General features: G+C 36.5%; 1 protein-coding gene across 2 annotated transcripts in view; it reads left to right on the top strand.

Moving 5' to 3' along the window:
* Positions 1–11,045: 11,045 nt before the first annotated feature.
* The window catches only part of CCDC158 (coiled-coil domain containing 158), a 52,741-nt gene continuing 39,534 nt past the window's right edge, over positions 11,046–24,252 (top strand). For both annotated transcript variants that reach the window (XM_088791487.1, XM_088791484.1), the window contains exons 1-7: positions 11,046–11,115; positions 15,866–16,083; positions 19,500–19,609; positions 19,726–20,053; positions 20,952–21,028; positions 21,877–21,987; positions 22,613–22,727. In XM_088791487.1, coding sequence (XP_088647613.1) covers positions 11,046–11,115; positions 15,866–16,083; positions 19,500–19,609; positions 19,726–20,053; positions 20,952–21,028; positions 21,877–21,987; positions 22,613–22,727 — 1,029 coding nt within the window. The remainder of the gene's footprint in view (positions 11,116–15,865; positions 16,084–19,499; positions 19,610–19,725; positions 20,054–20,951; positions 21,029–21,876; positions 21,988–22,612; positions 22,728–24,252) is intronic.

Below are 24,252 nucleotides of genomic sequence, written 5' to 3'. Positions count from 1 at the left end.
TTAATCTTGTACAGTTTTCTATTTGTGTTGTGGATAAAACGGTTTTCATGCCATAGCGAGATTATTATACTCTGAAAATACAATGAGGGCAGAAATTGACAATTTATTCTGTATGTGCAAAGCCATTACTATTGTGTTTTACAAAGAGGGCTTGGTGTTGTCCAGTATGTTTGGGTCACTCACTTTAAAACTCCACAATTTATTAAATAGAGCCTCTTGTGAACCTGTTCCCAAACTAAATGGCCCCAAATTATGTGATATATAGTACGCTGAATAAAGGCCACCCCAAAATATCAGGTCCTAAACTCTGGAAACTAAATGCTAGAAGGAAAAGGGGTCTTTGCATGTTTGGTTAAGTCAAAGATCTTAATGGAGAGATTATCCTGGATTATCTGGGTGGGCTCTAAATGCAAACACAAGTGTCCTTGGCGGGGCAGAGGGAGATTTGATAGAAGAGGAGAATACAGTGTGACCACAGAGGCAGGGATTAGAGTGATAAAGCCACAAATCAAGTAATGCCAGCAGCCAACAGAAGCTGGAAGAGGCAAGGAATGGATTTCCTAGAGCCTCTGGAGGGAGTGCAGCCCTGCCAACACCTTGATTCCAGCCCTGTGAGACCGATTTTGGACTACCACCCTCCAAAACTGTAAGAGAATAAATGGCTATTTGTTTCAAGGCACCAAGCTTGTGATAATTTGTTATAGCAACTACAGGAAAGTAATACATATGGTCAATGCATATAAATCATAGAATGAATCCTGTATTATGAATATTTTAAAGCTCTCCAGCTGAGGCAGTAGCAGGTATAGTAGTGGAGACCACTAAATATTTTCCTGAACCCTGTAAATTCCAAGGAAAAGATTTGAACGAGGAATTTGGTAAGAAGAAAGAATAAAGTAAGTGCTTCGGAAAGAGGTAGTCTAGCACTTAAAGCGATTTTTTAAACTTTTCAGATTTTTAAACTTTCTTTAATATTATCACTGTATTTGCTCTGATTAAGAGAATAAAGGTACAAAGTGACTTAGGCTTGGTCCTTAGCTAAAACATTATTGGATATCCACATTATGTATATGAAGTAAGAGTTGTAGACACCTGGGAATGGAGTTCCAGGCCTGGGGAAAAGAGGCAAAGCTGAAGCTCTTACATGTGTGGGGATGTTAAAATCTGGGTAAAGCAACTTCTAGTCATCTTGAAATGAAGACACTTTGGAGTTTTCAGGGGGCAGGAAACAAAAACAGTCTTCAGGTTAATTGATTGACTTCGGGAACCCAGGCAGCTAATTTGCACCCCCATTCTTACTGCACAAAACATCATGAAAATGTACATACAAAGAGTAGCCAATCCACTTGCTTTTTGAACTGCTTTTTTTGAGGTATAATTTACATACCATAATATGCATCAATTTTAAGTATAAAATCCAATGATTTTTAGCAAATTTACGGAGTTGTGCAAGCATCACCACAATTCAGTTTTAGAACATTTCATGACCCAAAAAGTCCCTCATACCCATTTGCAGTCAATTCCTCATTCCCAAGCCCAGCTTCAATCCACTGTTGATCACTGGCCTGCTATAGAGTAAGGTTCTAGTCCCTCTGCTGAGCTACTCCAATGGCCTCATAATTGGCCTCTTCTACTCCGTTTATTTTTCCATCCAGCTGCTGGAGGATTATATGCCCCGCATTAAAATCCTCCAATGGCTTTCCATTGCAATTAGAATAAACCCCGAAGTCCTTAGTGTGGCCTTTTCAAGGCCTCATGAGCTCTACCCCCTGCCAACCTCACCAACAACTTCTCAGGATAATTTAGGAAAGGAAGTGATAACAAGCACAATGTTGCTTTGGGCACATATGGTTGGCTGTCCAGAAACAGGCCTCTCATCCTTCCGTGACTACATGCAGCCTCAGTAGCCTCCTTCCTCATCAGTCAGTGAACACTGAGCCCTTCTCCTATCAGGGCCTTTGCTTCTGGTGTTTCCTCTTAGGATCTTCTCCAGTCCTCAGCGGGGCTGACTCCTTTTGTCATTCATTTCAAATATCACCTCAGAAAGTCCTTCCCTGACTTATCCTAAGTCTAAATTCCATCTCTGTATACTGCTGCCCTGCATTATTCTCATTATTGCACTTAGCCACTCTCCACAATTATATCTTTGTTTCTTTTGTGTCTCTCTTCCACCATTAGAATATAAGATCCAGGAGGATAGAAACTTGATTGGTCTTGATCTTAGACAGCTCTATTGCTAGTACTTATAGAAGCACTAATCATAGTAGCAATGCATTGTAAACCATCAGAATGCCATAAACAGTAATTAATAATTATCGAATGCTTACTGTCTGCCAGGCCCTGTGCCAAGTGCCTTATGTGTATGAATGATTTAATTGAAGCTTACTACTTTTGCTATGGGAAGAGTAAGGGGAGCATGTCTTCTAAGCCTATTCTACATTAAATCATTTTTTTCCCCAGAGGCATTGGGCAGTTCTCTTTTTTTATTATTAGAACATTGATTTTAAAGACTGGGTCATTGTTCATTGCCACCAGTAATATAGTGTTGAACGTCTTTCTCCACATCCCTAAATACTTAACTGGAGAGGTTTTGCTAGGAAGGAAAAGGGGAACAGAAAGAAAAGTATAAATAACAGCAGAGTCCTAAAAGAGCAGGACACACTCAGGACACAAGTAGACCTAGACTGGGGCCCAGTGTGTGTCAGGAAAGTGAAGGTGAAGGAGGTGAAGCTGAGAGGTTGGTTAGGCCAGAACATAAAGAGCTATTAGTCCTAGTCTTAGTTCAAACCTTAGTCTTTGAGCAAGATGTGACAAAATGGCTCTGATTTGAAAGGAAACTCTTACAGATTGTAAGAAACTGAAGATGGGAAGATCATTTTGAAGTATTTTGTAGTAGGTCTGCAAGAGTTGGTTAAAGCATGAAAGAAGAATACAGTGGGACCAAAATTAACTAAATTTCATATTCAAGGATTCCTTCCTTATCACTTATGACCACACTTCTATAAATACTTCACTGAGTTAAAAGATATACAGAGACAGAGTCAACAGAATGTGGTAACAAATTGGATAGTTTGAATAGATAAAGAATAGATGAAGACACTGAAATATCTAACTTGAGAAGTTGGGTTTATGGTGTCATTATCTGAGAGCACCCTAAAAGCAGGTTAGGTGGGAATGTGAAAAGACCAGATTTGGGATAAGATGAATTTAAAATGACCGTAAACATAATGTACAGAGGTGTTAAAGGAAGATATATTTATTAAAATTTATCTAGGGCCAATATTTTTTAAAAATAGCATGAAACTTGATGGAAGCAGTGGAATTGTCCCTATCTGGCTTTGCTGCTGACTGAAATCACCTGTGAGAAGTCATCATATTTTTGGTCATCTTTTTGCTAAATGTTTCCCATAGGAAATCATAGCATGTCCAAGTTGGAAAAGATTTTAGTGATCTTCTAGTCTAACACTCTGCCCAAGAGAGGACAGCCAGTAACAGTGTCGTCCCAACAAACGCTCATGTACTCTCAGCTTGTACACTTCACAAGGAGGCCCACCGTGTATATATCCAAGGTGCTCTACTTTTTAGAAAGTCTATCACCCTGAACTAGAACCTCACTCCCTTTATTTCTGTTTGTTACTCCTAATTCTGCACATAGAATATTATCAGTCATTTTTCCAATGTGGCAATTGCTCACTTAGAGTCCACTGAGATATTCCAAAAACCCTAGTTGTTTATCATCTCAGCTCCACTACTTAAAATTTACAGACTTATTTCTGACCCACCAGCAAATTTCCTCTACCTAGTAACTTTTCTAACCAAACACAAGAACTGTTGCCTGGTCAAAGCATCTACAAGCATGAAAACTAATTTAAATGGTCAGAAGACATTCAGGTGGTCTATTTAAGTCAGTTTGCCCTGTACCTGGAGAAAGGTCAGTTCTGGGAATGTACATATGGGGAGGGGGGGCATGTGCCTATAGGTTTACTTGCTTTGTTATCTTGAAAATGTCAATAAGATCTGTACCAACAAAATTAGCACTGAACCAACAGGGAGCATGTAATTGAATCTATTCCGTTGTACAAACAGCATAGATAAGTGCTTGGCAGTTTATTCTGTATGTGCAAAGCCCTTACTGTTGTGTTTTACAAAGAGGACTCAGTGTTGTCTAGTGTGCTTAGGTCACTCACTTTAAAACTCCACGATTTATTAAATAGAGCTTCTTGTGAACCTATTCTTTCAGATATAAGATAAACCCAATGGAAAAAGATTTAAAGGTTTTTGCTGTTGTGTGTGTGTGCGTGTGTGTGTGTGTGTGTGTCTGTTTCAGGTGTTGACAAGATCTTAAGGGATGAAAATTAACTTGTGAATTGAACTTTTTGAAAAAAATGAATTTTTGATAATGAAGTATTAATATATTAATAAACAGATTTTAAAATATTTTATTTTTTTCAGGTATAAATAGGATAAGTGAAAATAAGAATATCCAGATATTAAGGTATCTCTTGTTTTACTTTGAGTTATATTTAATAATTGTGAACATATACTAATTGACTATACCTACATCTATGTCTAATCCATTTTAGAAACTGAAACCTTAAACTTGATGAATGCCTAGGCCGGAATACCTAAGATATAAAGTTACAAGGGCTTTATCTGTGGTTTTCAATCTCTGCTCAGTCGAGCCTTGTGCACTCCATAAAGGCGTCTCAGGGGCAGAGAGGAGGGTGAGCAGTTGGGGCTCTGAACATTTAAAGAAAGGCTTCTACTTTTAAAAAGTTTGGAAAACACAACTGTAATCTCATTTAGTAATGGTGGAAATTGAGGCTCAGAGCTATGGAAAGATTTGCCCGTGCTCTCACAAGTAACCAATGACAGAATTAAGTTCCCTGATTCTAAGTTCTGTGCTTCCTCCCTTCTGCTTCCCTACAAGACGGCATTATGTACTGGTGAAGTATGATCTTAAATAGCTTAAGTCTATATTACATTATAATAGTCCCTACTGTGTTTCCCCCAAAATAAAACCAGGTCTTATATTAAGTTTTGCTCCAAAAGACACATTAGGGCTTATTGTCAGGGGATGTCCTCCTGAAAAATCATGCTAGGGCTTATTTTCCGATTAGTCTTATTTTTGGGGAAACGTGGTATGTTTGCTCAATGCAGTCTAAACCCACTTTCTTTCCTCTTAGTGGACCTGTATGAAACTTGCATCTTCTTTCTAGATAAATAGGAAGATATAGCCATTTGTTATGGGAAAATGAGTATACACTGCTTAAATTATAGAGACATTATTGTTCATGTTTTACTATCCTATTATATTATATATGTGTGGTACTACATACATACAGATTGAGGCAAATATGGTCTGTTAAGGCTGCGCATGAGTTATCTCAGGTAACTCTTATTCTTTTGAGGTATAGACTCTTTATCTCCATCTTATAGTCTTATAGACTTTAAATATTGTTCTCAAGGTCATACACCTAGCAGATCACAGAGATAGGATCTGAACCCTCACAGTCAATGACAACATCTAGAGAGAAAGAATATGATTGAGAAAGCAGACACTAAGAACGATGTGACTAAACAGTTAATTAACAGTAACTCAGGCAGTGAAGTGCTGTTCTAAATTAACTGTACTCATTCTGTTCCTGAGACTGTACCAGCCCAGATATATTATATTGGGATCAGTCTTGGGGAACCTTAGAATTTCTTAAGGAAAACATACCTGCAGACTGGTTCTAAGAGAGTCTGGACCAGTTTTATAAAATCCCCAGTCTCAGGCTTCTGTGGTAGAATAGTTTGGCATCCTAGGGGCTTCAGTCATTAGTGGATGAATCCAGGAATTTAAATATGACATTATAATTACTTATTACATTATAAGTAATCTGTACCCAAACAAAATAGAGCATAGATTCTAAATCAATTTACTTTTGGAGACAGTCACGAGAGAGGTCCACCTTAAGTAGCCACAAGAAAAGAAATCGGGGTGAAGACTGTTCGCATTAGGGAAAGTATAGGCACACAGCCACCATGGCCTTTTGGAAGCCAAAGAGAAGGAATAAGAACCCAGGAGATACTTTAAAGCCTTTTAGCTCAACTGTATAACAAAAAACTAAAGCCTATACACTGTTTTCCTCCAAAAGTCCTCTCTCTGTGGGTTGTGGTTTGTAAGGCCTTTTCTGCAACATTCCAATCAAATAACCAGAGGAGAATCTTTACCTAGCTATTGCTTGTCAGAAATATAAGGCTCCTTTCAGTGTGAACCTGTTCATAATTTTAAATTAGGCAGAACTGTTCATAATAAGTCTTGGGCTTACCAGAAGAGGCCAAGATATCATCTTTGTACTTTACTCAGAGATTTAACTCAAACACATGTAAGTTCATGTTATGATCCCCGTATCAACAAAGTACAGTGTTTTAACAATTTATGACCTGCTGAGCCAAAAATAAACTTCCTTTTACCAGAAATCCTTAACAATTTAATAAGCTTTATGCCTAAAAATAGGAATAATGTTCCAATTCTTAAAGTGTCAGGAAAGTAGAGGAACATGGAATGATTTGACCAAAGTGAATATGTGGTTAATCTAAAATAGTGAAAATCTGAATTCAAGTACTTTTTAAAAGATACATTTAGTTACTCTAAATTTCATAAAATAACTAGAGACAATGGCAAGTACAATTACTAAGTATCTCCTGTAAAAATAAATGGTTGTTTTAAAATTCTTAAGTAAATAAACCTATACCATCTTCTTTAAACTATTAATTTTCTATGAAAAAAATTTCCCTCTGAGGGACTGCCACTCTTCAATGGCCTACTGCTATTAGTGGATACTGAATTAATGAGTCTATTGCATTCATCATCTTACACCAAAGTACAAAACGCTTTTATATCAGAATATTTGAAAGTCAAACCTTCTCCTTTCTTCTTTTCTCTCTTTTCCAACATCTAGTCCCAGTTCTGCCTACCTTGTTCGTGGGTTCTGTTTTCTGCTTGATACCAAGCAGAAAAGCAGAGTATTAAGCAGAGTGGATTAGTGTACGATTGCCCAACACTGGGCTATGATGCTACCTGTCCTGCTCATTCTTTCATGCTTTTAATCTGTAATTTATGATAACTTGAATTTTCTTAGTGTCTCTCATCATCCTGAAGAACCCCCAAATGCATCATTTTACTGTGTAAGTTAAATTATACAGCAAACATTCATGATAAAACTTGTTAAAATAATGTTGTTGTTGTTGTTTTTTCCCCAAATAGTAATCTCTTCTATTTAGAACATTTAAATTGCCTAGCAATCTTGACTAACATTCCATTTGTTATAATTCTTTATGGAATGTCTCTACACCTACTACTTATTTCCTAAAATAAATAGCATGAAATACTAAGGTCGAATTTATCTAATTGTAGTTTTGACAGATGACACTTCAGTAATCAAAAGGGAGAAACTGTGAGTGAAATAAAAAGGAATTCTGTTCAACAAAATTCTCTCTAGCTCACAGGGTTTTTAAAAACAACTTTTGACGCTATGCTTACAATCATGAAATAATATAAACATAATAAGCACTATGTTATATGTGATGTTCCTCTTTCCATCACTTTGATGGTTCTTGCATATGTATATATGCAAGATATATTAAAATAGATATATTAAATCCGGATTCTGATTCATTAATCTATTTTTCTGTTTTCCACCTCATTAATTTCTGCCTTTATCTTTATTATTTCCTACTAGGTGCTTTCTTTTGTTTTACTTGTTTTTCTACCTTTTGGGTTAGAAATTTAAATCATTTATTTTCATTATTTCATTTTTATTGAAATAGATGTTTAAGGCTAGGAACTTTCTTCTTTTCACTGCTTTACTGTATTGCAGATTCTGATGTGTAGTGTTTTCATTGTCATTTTTCAGAAATTCTTTACTTTCTGTTTATATTTCCCTTATCACACAATTTATGTTTAATCTAAATGGTTCCTATGTTATGTGGTACATAGCATTAGGAGTATTATATCTTTATTGTACAATGTGGCTTTTATCTTCTAAGTGCCCTTTGTCCGATTTAATATTCTTTAGCTTGAAGAATTCTTGGGCTGGTATCAGGATTTTAACCTGTGCTTTCTTGTTGTTTTCATTTGCCTGGCAAATCTTTGGCCATCACTTTATTTTTATCAGTGCCTTTAAAATGTCCTCTTTTGTACAATATGAAGTTTAAATTTTAGATTCAATTTGAAAATCCTTTTCTTTGAACAGGCAAGTTAAGTCCCTTCACATTTATTGACATGACTGTTACGTTTGATCTAAATTCTGTCATATTATTATTACATTATTATCTTATGGTATAATTACTGTATATATTATGTTATGGTGTTTATTTGGTGTTTCTTCCTTTTTCTTTTTAAAATTCTTTTGCCACTTAAGAGGCTTGTATTTTTATTCTGGTCATTACCTTTGCATTAATACTTTTTATAGTGCACATACAACCCCCTTTTTTTCTTACTTAATATTTTGCTTTTTGTCAATTTTAAACGGTGTCTTTTGACAACCAGTGATCTTCTACTTTCCCCCTTTTTTCTCCCCTCTTCCCATTTTTAGTTAACATCTGTTCTCTTTTGTCACACATACACTTATATATTATTCATCAGTGCCATTAACCCAGCCATGTGTTTGTCTCAACTCTACAATTGAATATTTAAATGTTCACCATCAGTCCATTTGCAAAGTTCTCCCAGTCATCTTTTTTTTTTTTAAAGTCCATCTTTACCTTTTTCCCCAAATTTTATTTTGAAACATTTAAAACCTATAGTAAAATTGAAAGATGTCCATCAGTAGTAAACACTTTGCCACATTTGCCAGTTATCTTTTGGTTGGATGAAACTTCACTCCCTCTAGTAGATTCCTCAGAAAGGACACATGTGTAGAGTGTTCTGGCACATTCAAAACTGTTTTTCTGTGGCTTTGAATTTTTTGAAGGAGATCTTGGCTGGATATAATACCCTTGGTTTATACTTTCTTTCCTTATATTTCTTGAAAATACTCTGTGGTTGCCTGCTTTGTATCTTATTTTTTAATAATCTGATGCCATTCTAATTCTCTTGCCTTTGTAAATTAGTTCATCTTTTTTTTTTTGCCTGAAGGTCCTGAGAATTTTTTAAATAATCTTTAAAGTCTTAATATTGTTTTGTTAGAGCATGTTTCAGAGTTGATTATTCTTGGTCAATTTTCCGTAGTATGAAAAATGTGTGGATTCTGGTTTTTCTTTATTTCTAGGAAACTTTCTTGAATTATAGTTTTAAATAATAGTTCTGTTTCATTGTTTTTGATTTTTTTTCTTCAAGGACACTGGTGGTGTTCAACCTCTTTTGCCTGTCTTCCATTTATTTCATTTCTTCACTCACCCATTTTACTTCTTTATCTCAATTTTCATTCTTTTGGTTGTTTTCCTGATTTTCCTAATGCCTTTATTAAGTTTTCATTACAATCTATCCTCCCTGTGTACTTTGTAATTTGGTCTTTGTTTCTGATATAATTTTATCTTTTTCTTTTCTTTTTTTTCCTGACTTCAGCTAACTCTCATTTCATTTCTTCCTGTTTATGGGCTTGTTTTACATTTCTTATCCATTTCTGTTCCTAGGTTTTACATTTCTTATTCAAGAGTGATTGTTTTCATATCCCCAAATGCTTATTTGAGAATATTTAGTTCAATTTGGAGTGTTGTGTTACAGTTTTCTTTGAATTCGTATTTGTTAGTCAGGCAGCAGGGAGTAGTGTGGTGGGGACAACTTTTCATACATGGAAAAGATTTTATTCACATTTTCTGACATTTTGTAGTAGTTTTGTATATATGTGGTCCACTTTTATCTATTCCTGGTCATGAAATGGACAGGATTTCTAGTTGGAGAGTACCCTCTTCTGGGCAGTTTCTGTTATGGATGGTGGTAGTGTTGGAGTGGGAGGGGTGGAAGGAGAGTTGGCATATCTTGCTTCTTTTTGTTTCTTCTGGTTCCTGAATTTTCCCCTCATTTCTTCCTTTACTACCCTGTCTCCAGTGGAGATCACCTCGTTTTTCCATATCTGATTTCCACCCAGAAACACTGCTTCTTTGAGGGTGCTACTTCTGGTCCCCGCACACTTTGAAGCCATTTAAGGCATAACCAGTGCTGTGAACTATCAAGTTCCAACCTGTGCTTCGTACCTTGGCTTTTATTTTTCACTTTCTGGAGTGAATTTGTCTGTCCTTCCTCTCAGCTCTCTGCTCCCTCTGCTCCATTTCAGCCTCTGCTCTCCCATTCTCCATATCCACAGGCTTGCAGTGCTGGTAGGTAGACTGTGGGAGAAATTTTGGAAAAAATTTTCCTTCTGCTTATAGATAATTTGAAGTTTGTGGCATTCTCTGTCTTCTAGGGATCTTGGAGGTGTGGAGTCCATGTGGTTTTATTTATTTATCTCCTTATTGATTTTATGGTTGTTTTCAGAGGATGAGAGGGAGATTTGGAATCAGGCCACCACCATTGTTCAAACCAAGATGTTCCCTGTTGGCCTGATATCAAAGAAGTTTTTCAACTTTTATTAATGATTTCCAGTTTGCTGATTCATGATTTTTTTTTTTTTTTTTTTTACTAATTTGTGACATTTTTACTAAGGAGATATTTTCTTCCGTGATTTGATAATGTAACTCTATGAGAGAGACTTGAGAAGAGAAGAAAACTCTGCCCCAAATCAAGAATGTTAATTATAATAATAATTAAAGTATTAGTTTTTTTATTTTCAAGTTTTCTTTAATAAGCCAGTTGGCCATCAAAATCAACATTTTTTACAATAAGATTCTATTCACTTTTTTATATAATAATGAAATATTTCTGTATAAATTTTTTCCTGGTGAAAAATTATTACAACACTTCAAATATGAACAAAGTCAGTTCCTCTTCAATGAATTTATTTCACATAATACATTGTTATTAAAGATTGACTCCCTATCTTTTTTAGATAAGAACTAAAAGAATCAAACGGGGAAGTATTCATATTTTGAGACTCTAAGAAGAGGTAGCAATATTTAATATGGAACAAAAACCTGGTGAATCAAATAATGAAGATCATTTATCAAGTAGTGGCATCACATCCAATGGAGGTATGTGTTCTTTATAAAACAAAATGGAAAAAAACTAGAATTAAGCAGTCTTCCTAATACTCATTCAAGCTGCTGTTTTTTAGTATGTTTTGGTTTCAACTATGCAGGGTGCAGACCTTGGCCATGAATGTTTACCATGTTGTTTATAATTTTACTTTTTGAGGAAGAAATTGTTTAGTCTTTTAAAAATAACCTACCTTTTTTTAAAAAAAACATATGTTTACATTACTTTTTTGACTTAAAAATTGTTTCTATGTTGAGTTACTTCAGCACATTCCATGTTTCCCTAAGCACCTTCTCTTCTATCGTCTGCTCTAAGCCAGAATTCTGTATCATTCTAACTTCTTTTCCCCTATCCACCCCACACCCAATCAGGAACTAAGTCCCTCTCTTTCTATTCTCAAAAATACCTTTTGAATCCATTTTCCCCCTCCATTCCCATCACTACCATCCTAGTTCAGGCCCCCATCACCTCTGACTGAAATTATTTCAATCAGAAGATAGCAGTCAGGAAAACAGAAACAGGTGGACCTTCATACAGGGACCTGGTAAGTGGGATGTTGAAAAAGTTGAGGAGCCTAACGGGATGAGACCACCCAGAGATTAACAATGGCAGGAAGCTGCTACCCGTCTTAGGGCTAGAAGGACCGTGAGAAAAGGAACTGTTGTCAGAGCATAGAAGCAGGAGCTAGAACCACAGAGGGCTGCCTGCAGGGAGCTGAAGCCACCTCCGTCAGAAGCCCACGTGCAGTGGGTGGTGGGGAGCAATATCTTACCTTCCCCCCTCCTCCTGCCCTATGCTCTTTCAGCCAGCACCTCCCATGGTGAACCTAACCAGGAAACAAGTTGGGAAGGGAGCCTGGGAAAAGTAGTTCACACAACACACAGCAGAATAGGGGAAGGACAGCATGGATTTTCTGATTGTCAGGAAAATGACCTGCACTGTCCTGACTGCTTTCTCTGTCTTGTCTCTCTCTCTCATCTAAAAGAATGCATCCAGAATTTATTCTCAGTTACAGGCATACCTTATTTTATTTCACTTTGTAGATATTGCTTTTTTTTTTTTTTTTAACAAATTGAAGTTTTATGGAAATCCTGCCTCGAACAAGTCTATGGACACCATCAGTAGGTTCAGATGATGGTTAGCATTTTTATCAATAAAGTATTTTTAAATTAAGGTATGTACATTGACTTTTTTACACATAATGCTATTACACACTTGGTAGATTACAGTATAGTGTAAATATAATTTTTATATGTGCTGGGGAATCAAAAAATTCGAGTCATTTTATTGCAATATTTGCTTTATTGTGGTGGTCTGGAACCAAACCTGCAACATCAATGAGGTCCGCCTGTACAGGTGTGTTGGCTTACTGATTTGCTTAAAAACCTTTATTTTAGCACTGTTGTTTTGTAAAAACTTCTGCTGCTTAGGATGCTCATGCCATCCTAAGACATCATTGTCACCTCTACCATACTATACCCATCACCACTACCCACTTCCACTAAAACACCTCATATCCCTGTATCCCTCAAACTCAGCATGGGCACTTAGCTCATGGGTTATCTCTCCCTCTTCAGGCACGTCGTCATCCTGTAATATCATTGTCCTCATGGATCACCCATTTAAGATCTTAGACTCACAGATTCTTGACCTTTTAGTTCTTATCATTTTGACCTTTACTGTAGCCACCCACTTTCCTATGTTGGCTTGGATTTTATTACCAAGAACTATTGGACTTCTATCCAGCCTCCTTCCTATTTTCTAGTGCTCTCATTCCCGTATTCCTCCCATGCCTGTTTTTCTGCCTCATGAAGGTAGTAGTTCTCAACCATGGCCCCATGTCAAAATCACTTTTTGACATTTTTAAACATTTAAATGGCTTAGATCCATACCTGGAGATTCTGATTCAGTAGGTCTGGAATGGAGCTCAGGCACCACTGTTCATTTTTTTAAACTCCCCTGGTGACGCTGATTTACAACAAAGGTTGAGAACAACTATTTTAGATTCTGCCTTTCTCTGCTAAATTGCCAACCTCTTCCTATCTTCACTTTCTCTTGTATCATTCATTATTCCAGCCAATCACTTGCCAATATGCTTAACTTCCTTTTTCTCTTCTGTTGCACTCTTATAGGAAAACCCAGTTCTGTTCAGGCAGACTGTCTTCTCTGTTTTTGTACTGGGGTGGTGGAAGAGTCTGCTAGAGAAAATACACACACGTGGATTTTCCACCAATTTACCACTTCAAAGTCATAGTCTCCCATCTCATCTGGGTCCTCGATGCTGCTGAGGAATCTTTCTCATGATCTTAGTCAGTTCTCTCTCCATTTTCCCACAATACTTATTTCAAAATTATACTGTTCTCAAGTCCTTTACCCTCCTACCTCCTTTCTTACTTTCAGAGAGCATCATTTCCTAATTGCCAGAGAAAATAAAGCTGTTAGGCTCATACTCTCTTACCTTCTCACATCCTGCCCCTAAGATCCACTATTTTTCACCATCCATGCCTCTTTCCTTCATAGCTCAATGGAGGAGGCAGCTTCTTAATTTGCTATCTAAGCTTTATTTCCCATTCCTGCTATCGCCTCCTTGGCCTCAGGTATTTGGCTCCAGAATCTCTACAAAATCTCTGTCCCCCTCTCACTCTGATATCTTCAGTATCTTCCTCTATTTGCATTTATCCATCAATATAAACATGTTCAATCTCTCCGAACCTAACAACACTAATGAGTAAATATAACAAAACAAAAATAAAAGTTTTTCCTCCACCTATGCCTTTCTCATTTTCTCTTTCTTTCATAGCTGTGCCTTCTGAAAGACAAGATATACTCAATGTCTTCATAAGTCACCAGCCATATACTCTGCAAATTACTGCCTTCTGATTTTTGAACCCAATATTCCAATGAAATCACTCTGGCCAATGTGACTAGATTTTTCCCTTTTTAGCTAAATCCAGTGAACTGTTTCCTTCCAACATTTTATTTTGAATTTTTCCAAAAAGGTAGAACATTTGAAAAAAATAGTGCATCAAATAACTTATATACTATTTGTTTGGCTGTACCAGTTGTCAACATTTTATCATATTTGCCTTATCTCTATACCTATAATTTATATTTTGCTGAAGTTGAAGGTATCGTGATTCTTGCCTCAAAACCTGAACATGTATCTCCTTAGACTAAGGTTGATTTCCTACATTCCCACATTATTGTATGTAAGTGACAAATTATTTACATTTCTCTCCCAAGAAAGCTCTTTTCACTCTCACAAAATACATTTACTCTCTCCCAAGAAGGCTCCTAACAATCTGATCCCATTACAGCATCAGCTTAAAGACCAGAATCACTTTATCTAAATGAGATTCAGGTATGGATGAAACTCTTACTTGTAATTCCTTAAATATAGTTTCATGAGTAGAGTTCCACTTAACATAAAGCCATGTGATACCCAACATTCAATCGTAGGCAGGCATAGGCTAACCACTATCCACAATCCTATTCAAAAAGGTGAAAACAGGAAGTACATATGTCCATGGCAATTCTGAAATCCAGCTGGGCAGCACAGGATGACCATTCCCTAATTAGGCCTCAGGCCTGGGAATTATTCTCCATGGTTCTTGGCTCCAGCCTCTGGACTCCTGGGTCTGACTGTGAGTCCTTCCTTTTGTATGAGGTAGCATATATTTTCAGCTGAGCAGTTTTCTCAGACTGCTTATAGAAAGGCCTCTTTTCATTTCACACTGTCTTTGTCCCTCAGTCCAAGCCAGTGGTGTGTCTTGAATACAATTTTCTAAAATCTTTGGGTCTTCTGTGAATCTTCCTGGGTTTCACTTCTTTTGTCTTTCCTTTAAATATTGGTATTTCCTCAGAGTACACGTCTTTCTCCTCCTCTCTATACATTTCCCCTAAGCGATCCCATTGATTCCAAGGATTCACTGGAACTCATATGCTGAAAATTCCCAAATGCTGATCCCTGAAGCTAAACACTCCTGAATTTCAAGTCCCTGTACAGTATTTGTAAATCAAACATCATTACTTGGAGGTTGCTGAAGCCCAAAACTTTGCACATGTATTTCTCAAATCCATGCCTTTGTGTCTGTTTATTACCACTGCCTCTGCTTTAGGGCACACTCTTGACAGTTCTTAGCTGAATTATTGAAAGTCGTCTCCTACTTGGATTCTCTACCTTCAGTTTTATCCCCATCAAATGCATTCTCCACACCAAAGCAAGAGAGCTTTTTCAAAACACAAACCTAGTTATATTAATCCCCTACTTTCAAATCCTTTAATGAGTCCCCAGAGCTTTCAAGATGAAATCCAAACTCCTTGGCATGACCACAGCGCCCTGCGTGAACTGTCCTGCATCTTCATTCTTACATCTGGCCACTACTTTCCTTTCACCCAGAATATGCCATCCTGTCTCAAGCCTCCTCGCCAATAATTACTGTGCTCCCACTACCTGGAATACTTACCTTTCCTCTTCTCCTGCCCTCCAGACGAGTTAATTCTTATTCATAGATACTTCAAGCTAATTCAGCTCAAGTATCCCTTGATCACTATCAAATATAATTCCCTCCTCCTTAATCTGCTCCTCCTGTTTTTGTTATGAGACCTTCACTTGTCTATTTGCCCCATGAGACTTTGAGCTCCTTCTTGGCTCAAGAAAGAAATCACCTTGGATAATGTTTGCCACAAAATTATTTTATTAATAAGTTAATTCCTAAGTTAATTAATTAATTTTTTAATATTTAGGTTCTTCAAGTCCATTTTTTATGTCATCTGTTCGTGGTACAATAATTGAAAACACATCTTCAACTGGGACTTTCACACAAATTCCTTTTTTCCCTAAATATGAAGTAGAACTTGATTCTCACAGGAAAGTTATTCCTTACCCTGGAAAAGAACACATTGAGCGTGTTTTGGAAGAATATTCACATCAAGTCAAAGATTTGCAGAAAAGACTAAATGAAGTGAGTTGCATTCTTTTCTTTCCATACCTGGTGCCATTTTGGAAAGACAGTGAGGCACATTGCCTTGGAATAGAACCCAAACTTTCTGGAAGAAAACCTTAACAATGGGTTTATTGATTAAATTTGTTAATTTGGCCTATGCCTTCTATTTCAGCATTAAAAATTGAGCTGATAAAAAGTCTACATACCTATTTTCTTTTGTTAATCCATCATAATGCTTTGCTTTAATGGTGTAATTTTTTTCCAGTTTTATTAAGATATAATTGACATTACAGCATTGGATAAGGTGTACAGCACAATGATCTGACTTATATATATCACAAAATGATTACCATAGTAAGTTTATCATCTCATGTAGGTACAAAAGAAAAAGAATATTTTTTTTTCCTTGTGATGAGAACTCTTAGGATTTATTCTCTCAACAACTTTCTTATATACCAGATAGCAGTGTTAACTATAGTCATCATGTTGTATATTACATCTCTAGCTCTTATTTACCTTATAACTTGAAGTTTGTACCTTTTGATCACTTTCCTCCAATTCCCCTTCTCCCCACTGCCTGCCTTTGGTAACCACAAATCTGATCTCTTTTTCTATGAGTTTGTTTTTTTTTGTTTTTTTAGATTCCACATATAAGTGAGATGATATGGTATTTGTGCTTCTCTGTCTGACTTATTTCACTTAGCATAATGCTCTCAAGGTCCATCCATGTCATCACAAATGGCCGGATTTCCTCCTTTTGATGACCGAATAATAATATATATGGCAACTTCTTTATCTATTCATCCATCAATGGATAGTCAGATTGTTTCCATGATTTTAGCTATTATAAATAATGCCGTTATGAACATCGGAGTGTAGATACCTCTTTGACATAGTGTTTTTATTTTTTTTGGATATATACCCAGATGTGGAATTGCTGGATCATATGGCAGCAATTTTTAATTTTTTAAATTAAAGTACTTTTAATTTTTTGAGGAACCTCCATACTGTTTCTCCTAGTGCCTGTACCAGTTTACAATCCCACCAACAGTGCACAAGGGTTCTCTTTTCTTCCTACCCTGGAGAGGGTTCCAGCAGGCTCTGAGATGTGTGTTAAACTGGATGCCTACCCCTCAGGCCAATACTTTAATATAAGCAGGTAAGCCTCCTTCATTTTAAGTCTGGGCACGATGGGCTGCCTTTGAGCTGGAACCTGGCATGGGTGAGTTTGAGCATAGCAGCCCTTTAAGTGACTTTTCTCAGAGGGTCCCAGGACTTGAGCCTCGTTGGTTTTGAAAGTTAGATGTTTTGGGGACATGTCTCTCAAGTGTATGTCTTAAGAGTTGGGATGCCTGATGTGGAGTTTGAACCCTTCATGCCCCAGGGAGAAGCTCTGGGTTTTGAGTTCCCTCCTGGGTGTGTGACACTGTACTGGGGGTGGGGTTTATGGCCAGACTGTGTCCCAGCATCTTCTACCCACTTCGATGTGATTTTCTTCTCATTTGCGCAATGTTAGTCTTCACTCAGCCAGCCTTTAGGTTTTTCTAAAAGAGGAAATTGTTCCAAATGTAGCTGTAGACTCAGTGTGTTCGTGATAGGAGGTGAGTTCAGTATGTCGTCATCTTGAATGGGAACCTGTACTCTCTTGTCTTTTTGATGATAACTATTCTAATAGGTATGAGGTGATATCTCATTGTGGTTTTGATTTGCTTTTCCCTAACAATTAGTATGTTGAGCATCTTTTCGTGTACCTATTTGCCTTCTGTGTGTCTTCTTCGGAAAAATGTCTATTCAGGTACTTTGCCCAATTTTTAATTGGATTACCTGTTTTTTGCTTTTGAATTGTATGAGTTCTTTGTATATATTTTACATTAACCCCTTATCAGATATATGATGTGCAAATATTTTTTTCCCATTCCATGGGTTGTCTTTTCATTTTGTTGATCGTTTCTTTTGCTGTGCTTATGGTGTAATTTTAATGAAACTTGAATATCTCAAAATGTTATAATAAATTATATTCATCTATAATTATAATTAATAATTGGTTTAGGCCTGATGTCCTGCTATCATGATACCTGGTTTTGCTTTACAAAGCAGTGGTAGGGGGGTAGGTTTTTAGATGTACGAGTGTATACATGATAGTTAACTAGTGTATAGAAGTTATTTCTAAAAACTTCAAGTGGACCCTGTGGAGAATCACGGTGGTTTTAGTCAGCTTTACAATTGCATATTGGGTCCCAGTAGTCTGAAAGTCAAACTTACCATCTTCTATAAAGGCATTTGTGATCTAAGCTCTCCCTGTACATTGTAGCCTCTTGTGCTTCCTGTTCCCCATATGTGCCCTCCATTCTGGCAAAATGAAACTACTTGCTCTTCCTTGCATGTACCATACTATTCTAACCTTATGCATTTGCCCAGGTCATTTCCTCTCTTCTACCTTGTCTGCCTGGCAAATTCTTATTGTCCATCAAGACTCAGCTCAAGCATTTCCCTCTGAAGCCTCTAGATGGTAGTAGATATATTTTCCTTTAGACAGTTACTGCCTTTTGTGCACGTGTCTGTTATACTATTTAGTACATTTTATTGTATTCATTAGCACGTTGTTCTACCTCATCAGTCTGTTTGAGCACTTTTAGGAAAAAAACATACAACTTTACTAAGTGCTGAAAAAAGAAATCCTGCTCCTACTTCATAGCTGTAATATCAAATTTTTCTGCAATACAAATTTTTGGAAGTGTTCTTCCATTATTGCATTATCTATCTTTGTTTCTTTGGATCTTTATTTCCGGTGTTTGCTTATTTGTTTAATTTTGGTCTCTTTATTATTTTATAATCTTTCTTCAAGTGCTCAGTGGTTTTGGCTTTTTGTTCATACTCAATGATGAACAATAAAAAAAATCTGATGGTAAGAACTTGATTGCTTCACTTTGGAATAATTAGATGGGTATCAACTGTTACGTGGGAGATCCCTCAGTGCCTGATTTTAGAGATCTTTGTGGGTTTCTTTGTAGTAGAACACTTTGATTTTTGGGTAGTGGTTGTCTGCTGTCAAGTATTTTAAGTGGGATGGTTGGGGGTTGACTTTTCCATACAAAATTTCAACCAATTCTCCTGTTCTCAGGAATAAAACTTATTTATTTCTATATCTGTCTTGAGCCAGAAGTAAGATTTGTTTTAGAAACAAACCACAAAAAAATGTTTTGGTTGTAAAGTAGAGAATCGATTGAAAGGGGGCAAGCTTGAGACAGTGAGACTAGTTACTGTATTCCAGTAATCTAGGTGAGAAATGATTAATTAGGCCTGAACAATGGTGAAGAAGGAAGGAAGTACACGTAAAAATAAATTAATGATATATAGTTTTTGGAAATGATTTGCTATAAGGCAATATGTTCTTCTAATGAAGACTAATTTGCATGACATTTTTATTTTTTCAGAGCAATGAATTGCATGAGAAACAAAAGTTTTACTTAAGGCAGTCAGTCATTGATTTGCAAACAAAACTTCAAGAGATGCAAATGGAGAGAGACGCTATGGCCGACATCAGGTTGGGATTTGTTACCTGGAATTATTTTAAAGTTTTACTCTTTGTAGTATAAAACTACTTGTGTGAATATGAGTTTTAGCAATACTTTTTTTTTTTCTCTTTAATTTGTTTCATAGACGAAGGGAGAGTCAGTCCCAGGAGGATTTAAGAAGTCAGCTTCAAAATACAGTTCATGAACTGGAGGCTGCCAAATGTCTTAAGGAGGACATGCTGAAAGACAGCAACTCACAGATAGAGCAGCTAAGAAAAATGATGCTTAGTCATGAGGGAGTGCTTCAAGAAATCCGATCAATCCTAGTTGACTTTGAAGAAGCCTCAGGCAAGAAAATATGTGAACACGAAAGCATGTCTACTGTCCACTTCCGCAACATGGGCACAGCTATTAGTAAAATCCTAAGAGAACTAGACACAGAGATTTCTTATCTTAAAGGGAGGATATTTCCAGTAAGTGGTGAGAACACTACTTCAATTTTATATTAAAATTGATTAAGACAATAGTATTAGGTGTATAATTTTTAAATTTTTAAAAGTTCTCATTTTTGTTCTCTAAAATAACAGAAGTTATTTCCACAGTGATCTCTCTTAATGAAGGGAACTAATTTGATTGGCCTGTATAGCTTCGTGAGAGAATACAGCCAAAGTAAAAGTGTGACTGGCATTAGGGTTCTTGGGTTTCCCAAGATAGAAATCAAGAGAAAACCTCAGAAAAATTTCCAGACAAAGTTTATTCAGCTTATGCTTGAGCACAAGGGAGGCAGCACAGAGGAAAGGAAGGTCCTCTGAACTGCTCAGCGGGTGGCTCTGCTTGGCTGCCTCTATAAGCTGGGAACAAAGTGGGTTTGTATGAAATGGCAGGCTTTTTGAAAGTGGCGGGCTTTTTGAAAAAGGCGGCTTTACCAGCTACATTGCTTGGTGACTACGTTGGCGCCTGTGCTGTGGGGACAAGATGGCGGACTGCTCATTATTGCTACCCCAGAAGGTTGTGCAGCTGTCAAACCTTGATCAGTTGCACATGTGGAACAGTGGTTTTGACATCCAACAGGGAGTAAGTGGTTAGAAGGGAGATAATAATCAGCTAGTTTTTCACTGTTGTGTGGGGGGTGAAGGGGTGGTGGCATTCTTGTGGTCGGCGTGTCTGCATCCCTCCTGTCTATTGGGCATTCCTCTGGACCCAAGTCCCTGTGCTGTCTTAAAAAATCTAATAAAGAACAGTGATAGCATGTATCTGATTTAAGTATTCCGTTTGCATCTTTCTAAAGCCTTCCTTCAGTTGGAAAATCTCTAAATTTTCCAAGCTTTGGATTTACTAGTTCCTAAATCAACATCTCTTTCTTATAACCAGGTAGAGGATCAGCTTGAAGCCCTGAAATCTGAATCACAGAACAAAATAGAACTACTTCTTCAACAACATCAAGATAGGTACATTTCTGACTGAGGTATAGAAAATCACAGAAACTGTACCACAAGTCTCCAATCTCTCATTAGCAATTCTAAAATCTAAAAAGCTCTGAAACACAGTTTGTTTGTTTTTTTCCCATAGGTTTGTGGCAAAGTCTTAAAGAAAAAAATTATGACACTGGTTAAAACAATAGGAAAGACTTTATTCAAAACTATTGAAATAGGAGTTTGCTTAGAGAGAGATCAGGCTCAACTCCCAGTAAAACAAGGACAAGCCAGGATGCATAGCAAGGAGCAGGGTGAGGGGGTGATTGGATGGAAAATTACAAAGGAAACATCAAAGGTGGGAGGATTCTCACAGAACTGACTTAACAAGGTTCTTACAAAGCCTAGGCTGCTTATGAAGGGGTTAGAGGAGGAGTGCCAAGGTCAAGGCCTAGTTGAGAAGACGGCTCAGAGGAGCCTGACCAAAGTTTGGCCAAGGAAAGGGTCTTTGTCACTATTTGTTGGCAAAAACTCACCTGAGCTAATGGAAAGCTTTTTATAGTCTTTATGATTTAGTGTGCATATTTTAAAACCTGTTGTTGCATTAGTAATATGTTTGGCTTACAGGACAATTCCCTACATCTCTCTAGGGGTGTCATATAATATATAGTATTTATAATTTATGAATTCCAAAACTTACCTGGCCCCCAAAGGATTTGGATAAAGGACCTAATTTAGACACTTGTCAAAAAAGAGGAGCATATTCAAAACCAAAACTAAATGCTAAATTTGAGTGTTGAAAATCATTAATTTTTAGAATAATTCATAGTCAGGTAAAAATCTTCTCTATCAAATAGTAATCACCACATTTTCTTTTCTTATAGGATTGAACAGTTAATAAGTGAACATGAAATTGAAATAACAGGACTTACTGAGAAAGCTAGCAGTGCTCGAAGCCAAGCCAATAGTATCCAAAGTCAACTGGAAATCATTCAGTATGTGTATCCTGGGGGGTTGAAATTGATAGTCATTAATCTTCATTTTTTTTTATTGATTTCTGTCCTAAGATCTTTTTAAAATTGCTTAATAATTGATTTCACAAAAAAGTAAAGCTCTCCTAACATTCAAATGAATAGAAAAGATTACTTAACATATAGATAATATTATATCAGAAGTATTCTTGCAAGTATTTGGGCCTCTTGGGATTGGATATTTTAAATAGTGTTCATATTTCAACTGATAGGCTAAAACAGACACACACACACACTATATATATACATATATATATACATATATATATATATGTATATATATATAAATAAAATTATATATATAAATAATTTTATAATTTGAGCTTGTGTGTTGAAGCTTTTTATACGGACATTTTCAATCATAACGAAAATAGCATAATGAACTCCCATATACATATTGCATAGCTTTAACAGCTAACATTTTTGAGCTGAAGATTTTAAGAAGCAATTTTGAAACATAAAAGACTATTGACTTAATTAATGCCATGTAAAATAACAGGTGGAAATATCTGAAAGCTAGAGTACCCTTAGTATCACATTTATTCTTAGTTTGATATTTACTTTTATTTCTCCTTTAACCCATTCTTAGAGAACAAGCAAGAAACCAAAATTCAATGTATATGCGTCAACTCAGTGAACTGGAATCTACTGTTTCTCAGCTACGTTCTGAATTGAGGGAAGCCAAAAGGACGTATGAAGACAAGGTGAGTTTAGATTTTGCTGCTCTGCTTCCAGAGGCTGTTATACACAGAATCAATTATACAGTTTTTAATACTTTATTTGAAAATGAGGAATCAAAATAATCATTTCAAATTAAAATAAGATGGATGCCAAATAATTTTTATTTAAATTATTCACTCAAATTAATTCATTCTTAGAAAAAGTTTTTTGCATATTTTAAATTTCTAAAAAAATAAAGAATGAGGCCATTTAAATTATTTTTACAATGCTTCACTTTAGCAAACACTTCAGTACCAACTGGTCTCCTACTACTCAACACTTTAGGGGCCTCCCTCCTCTCTTACTTCAACTCCTACTTATAAATCATTGTACAGCCAGCAAACTGAATTAACTTTAAGATCAGTTTAAATAAAAAAATAATTAGGAAGCTAAATCTTTATCTCTCATAATTCCTCTTAAAACCAGATATTAATGAATGTTTTACATTCTGTTGGGTTTTTTTGTTGTTGTTCTTTCACTTTCCATTGCTAAAGAGAAGCTGTTATCATTATCATTATCAACCATTTTTCTAGAGCTTAGGTTTTTGTTAGTTTCAAGCATTTATAAAACAATAGAGACCCTAAAAAACAAGCAAAGAGCTACCATTCAGAGGAGCTCGTCTTCCTTTTTCCCCCGTGAAAAGGATGATCAAATACCTGCCTGTTTGCTTGGGACAGACCAGTTTACGCCTGCTATCCCAGTGTCCTGTTTTGTGAATGCCACTTTCATCTCCAAAGTGTCCCAGTTTGGAAGAGAAATTCCATCTATAGTCATCCTACCTATAAGAGAACCTACAGTTCCAACTATCATTTTTAGCAAATTTCTGTCACCATAGTTTATGGGGAAGAAATAGAGATAAGGAAGCTGCCAGAATTCCTTTATAAAATTACCCAACTCTACAGAGTAATAGTACAGTAAAAAGCTCCTTGTGGCAAGAGAAAATTTAATATTGCAGCACTAATTTTTCTACCATTTGCCCTCATTTGGGCAACCCCTCATTTAATTACCACTGTCACCCTTATGCTGGCCACAGGAGGGTGCTGTTTCTCCTGGGTGCTCATTTCAAGCATGGAATGTAAGACCTTGACCTTAATTCCCTGTGGCATAGCTAAAATAAGGACGGAAAATTTAGACATGATTTTACTAAAGTCTAAACAATTAAGAGTAACATAAAACTATATAATCTCATTATGAGATTTGGATCCTCTACAGCAGTGGCTTTCAAACATTTTGATTACTATCCACAGTAAGAAGCAGTTTACCTTATGATCTACTACACACATACAACTGAAGCAAATTGCACAAAACAATATTTACCCCATTACATATGCTGCTGGCTCTTTTCTGTTCTCTTCAGATGCTGATTTTGTGCTCACTAAATTGATTTCCTGATTCACTAGTGGTTTGCAGTGTGAATAACACCGCCCTACTAAATCTCCTACCTTCACTCTTAGCCTAAATTCTTGTGTCAAGGTCGACCATTTCAACTGCTGCCACCTACAAGTAGCC

The sequence above is a fragment of the Rhinolophus sinicus genome, chromosome 1 (genome assembly GCF_057876585.1).
Source record: "Rhinolophus sinicus isolate RSI-liver-muscle chromosome 1, RSI-T2T, whole genome shotgun sequence".
Classification (NCBI taxonomy): Eukaryota; Metazoa; Chordata; class Mammalia; order Chiroptera; family Rhinolophidae; genus Rhinolophus; species Rhinolophus sinicus.
Note: the sequence above shows the minus strand (reverse complement) of the source record. Positions and strands in the feature narration are given on the sequence as shown.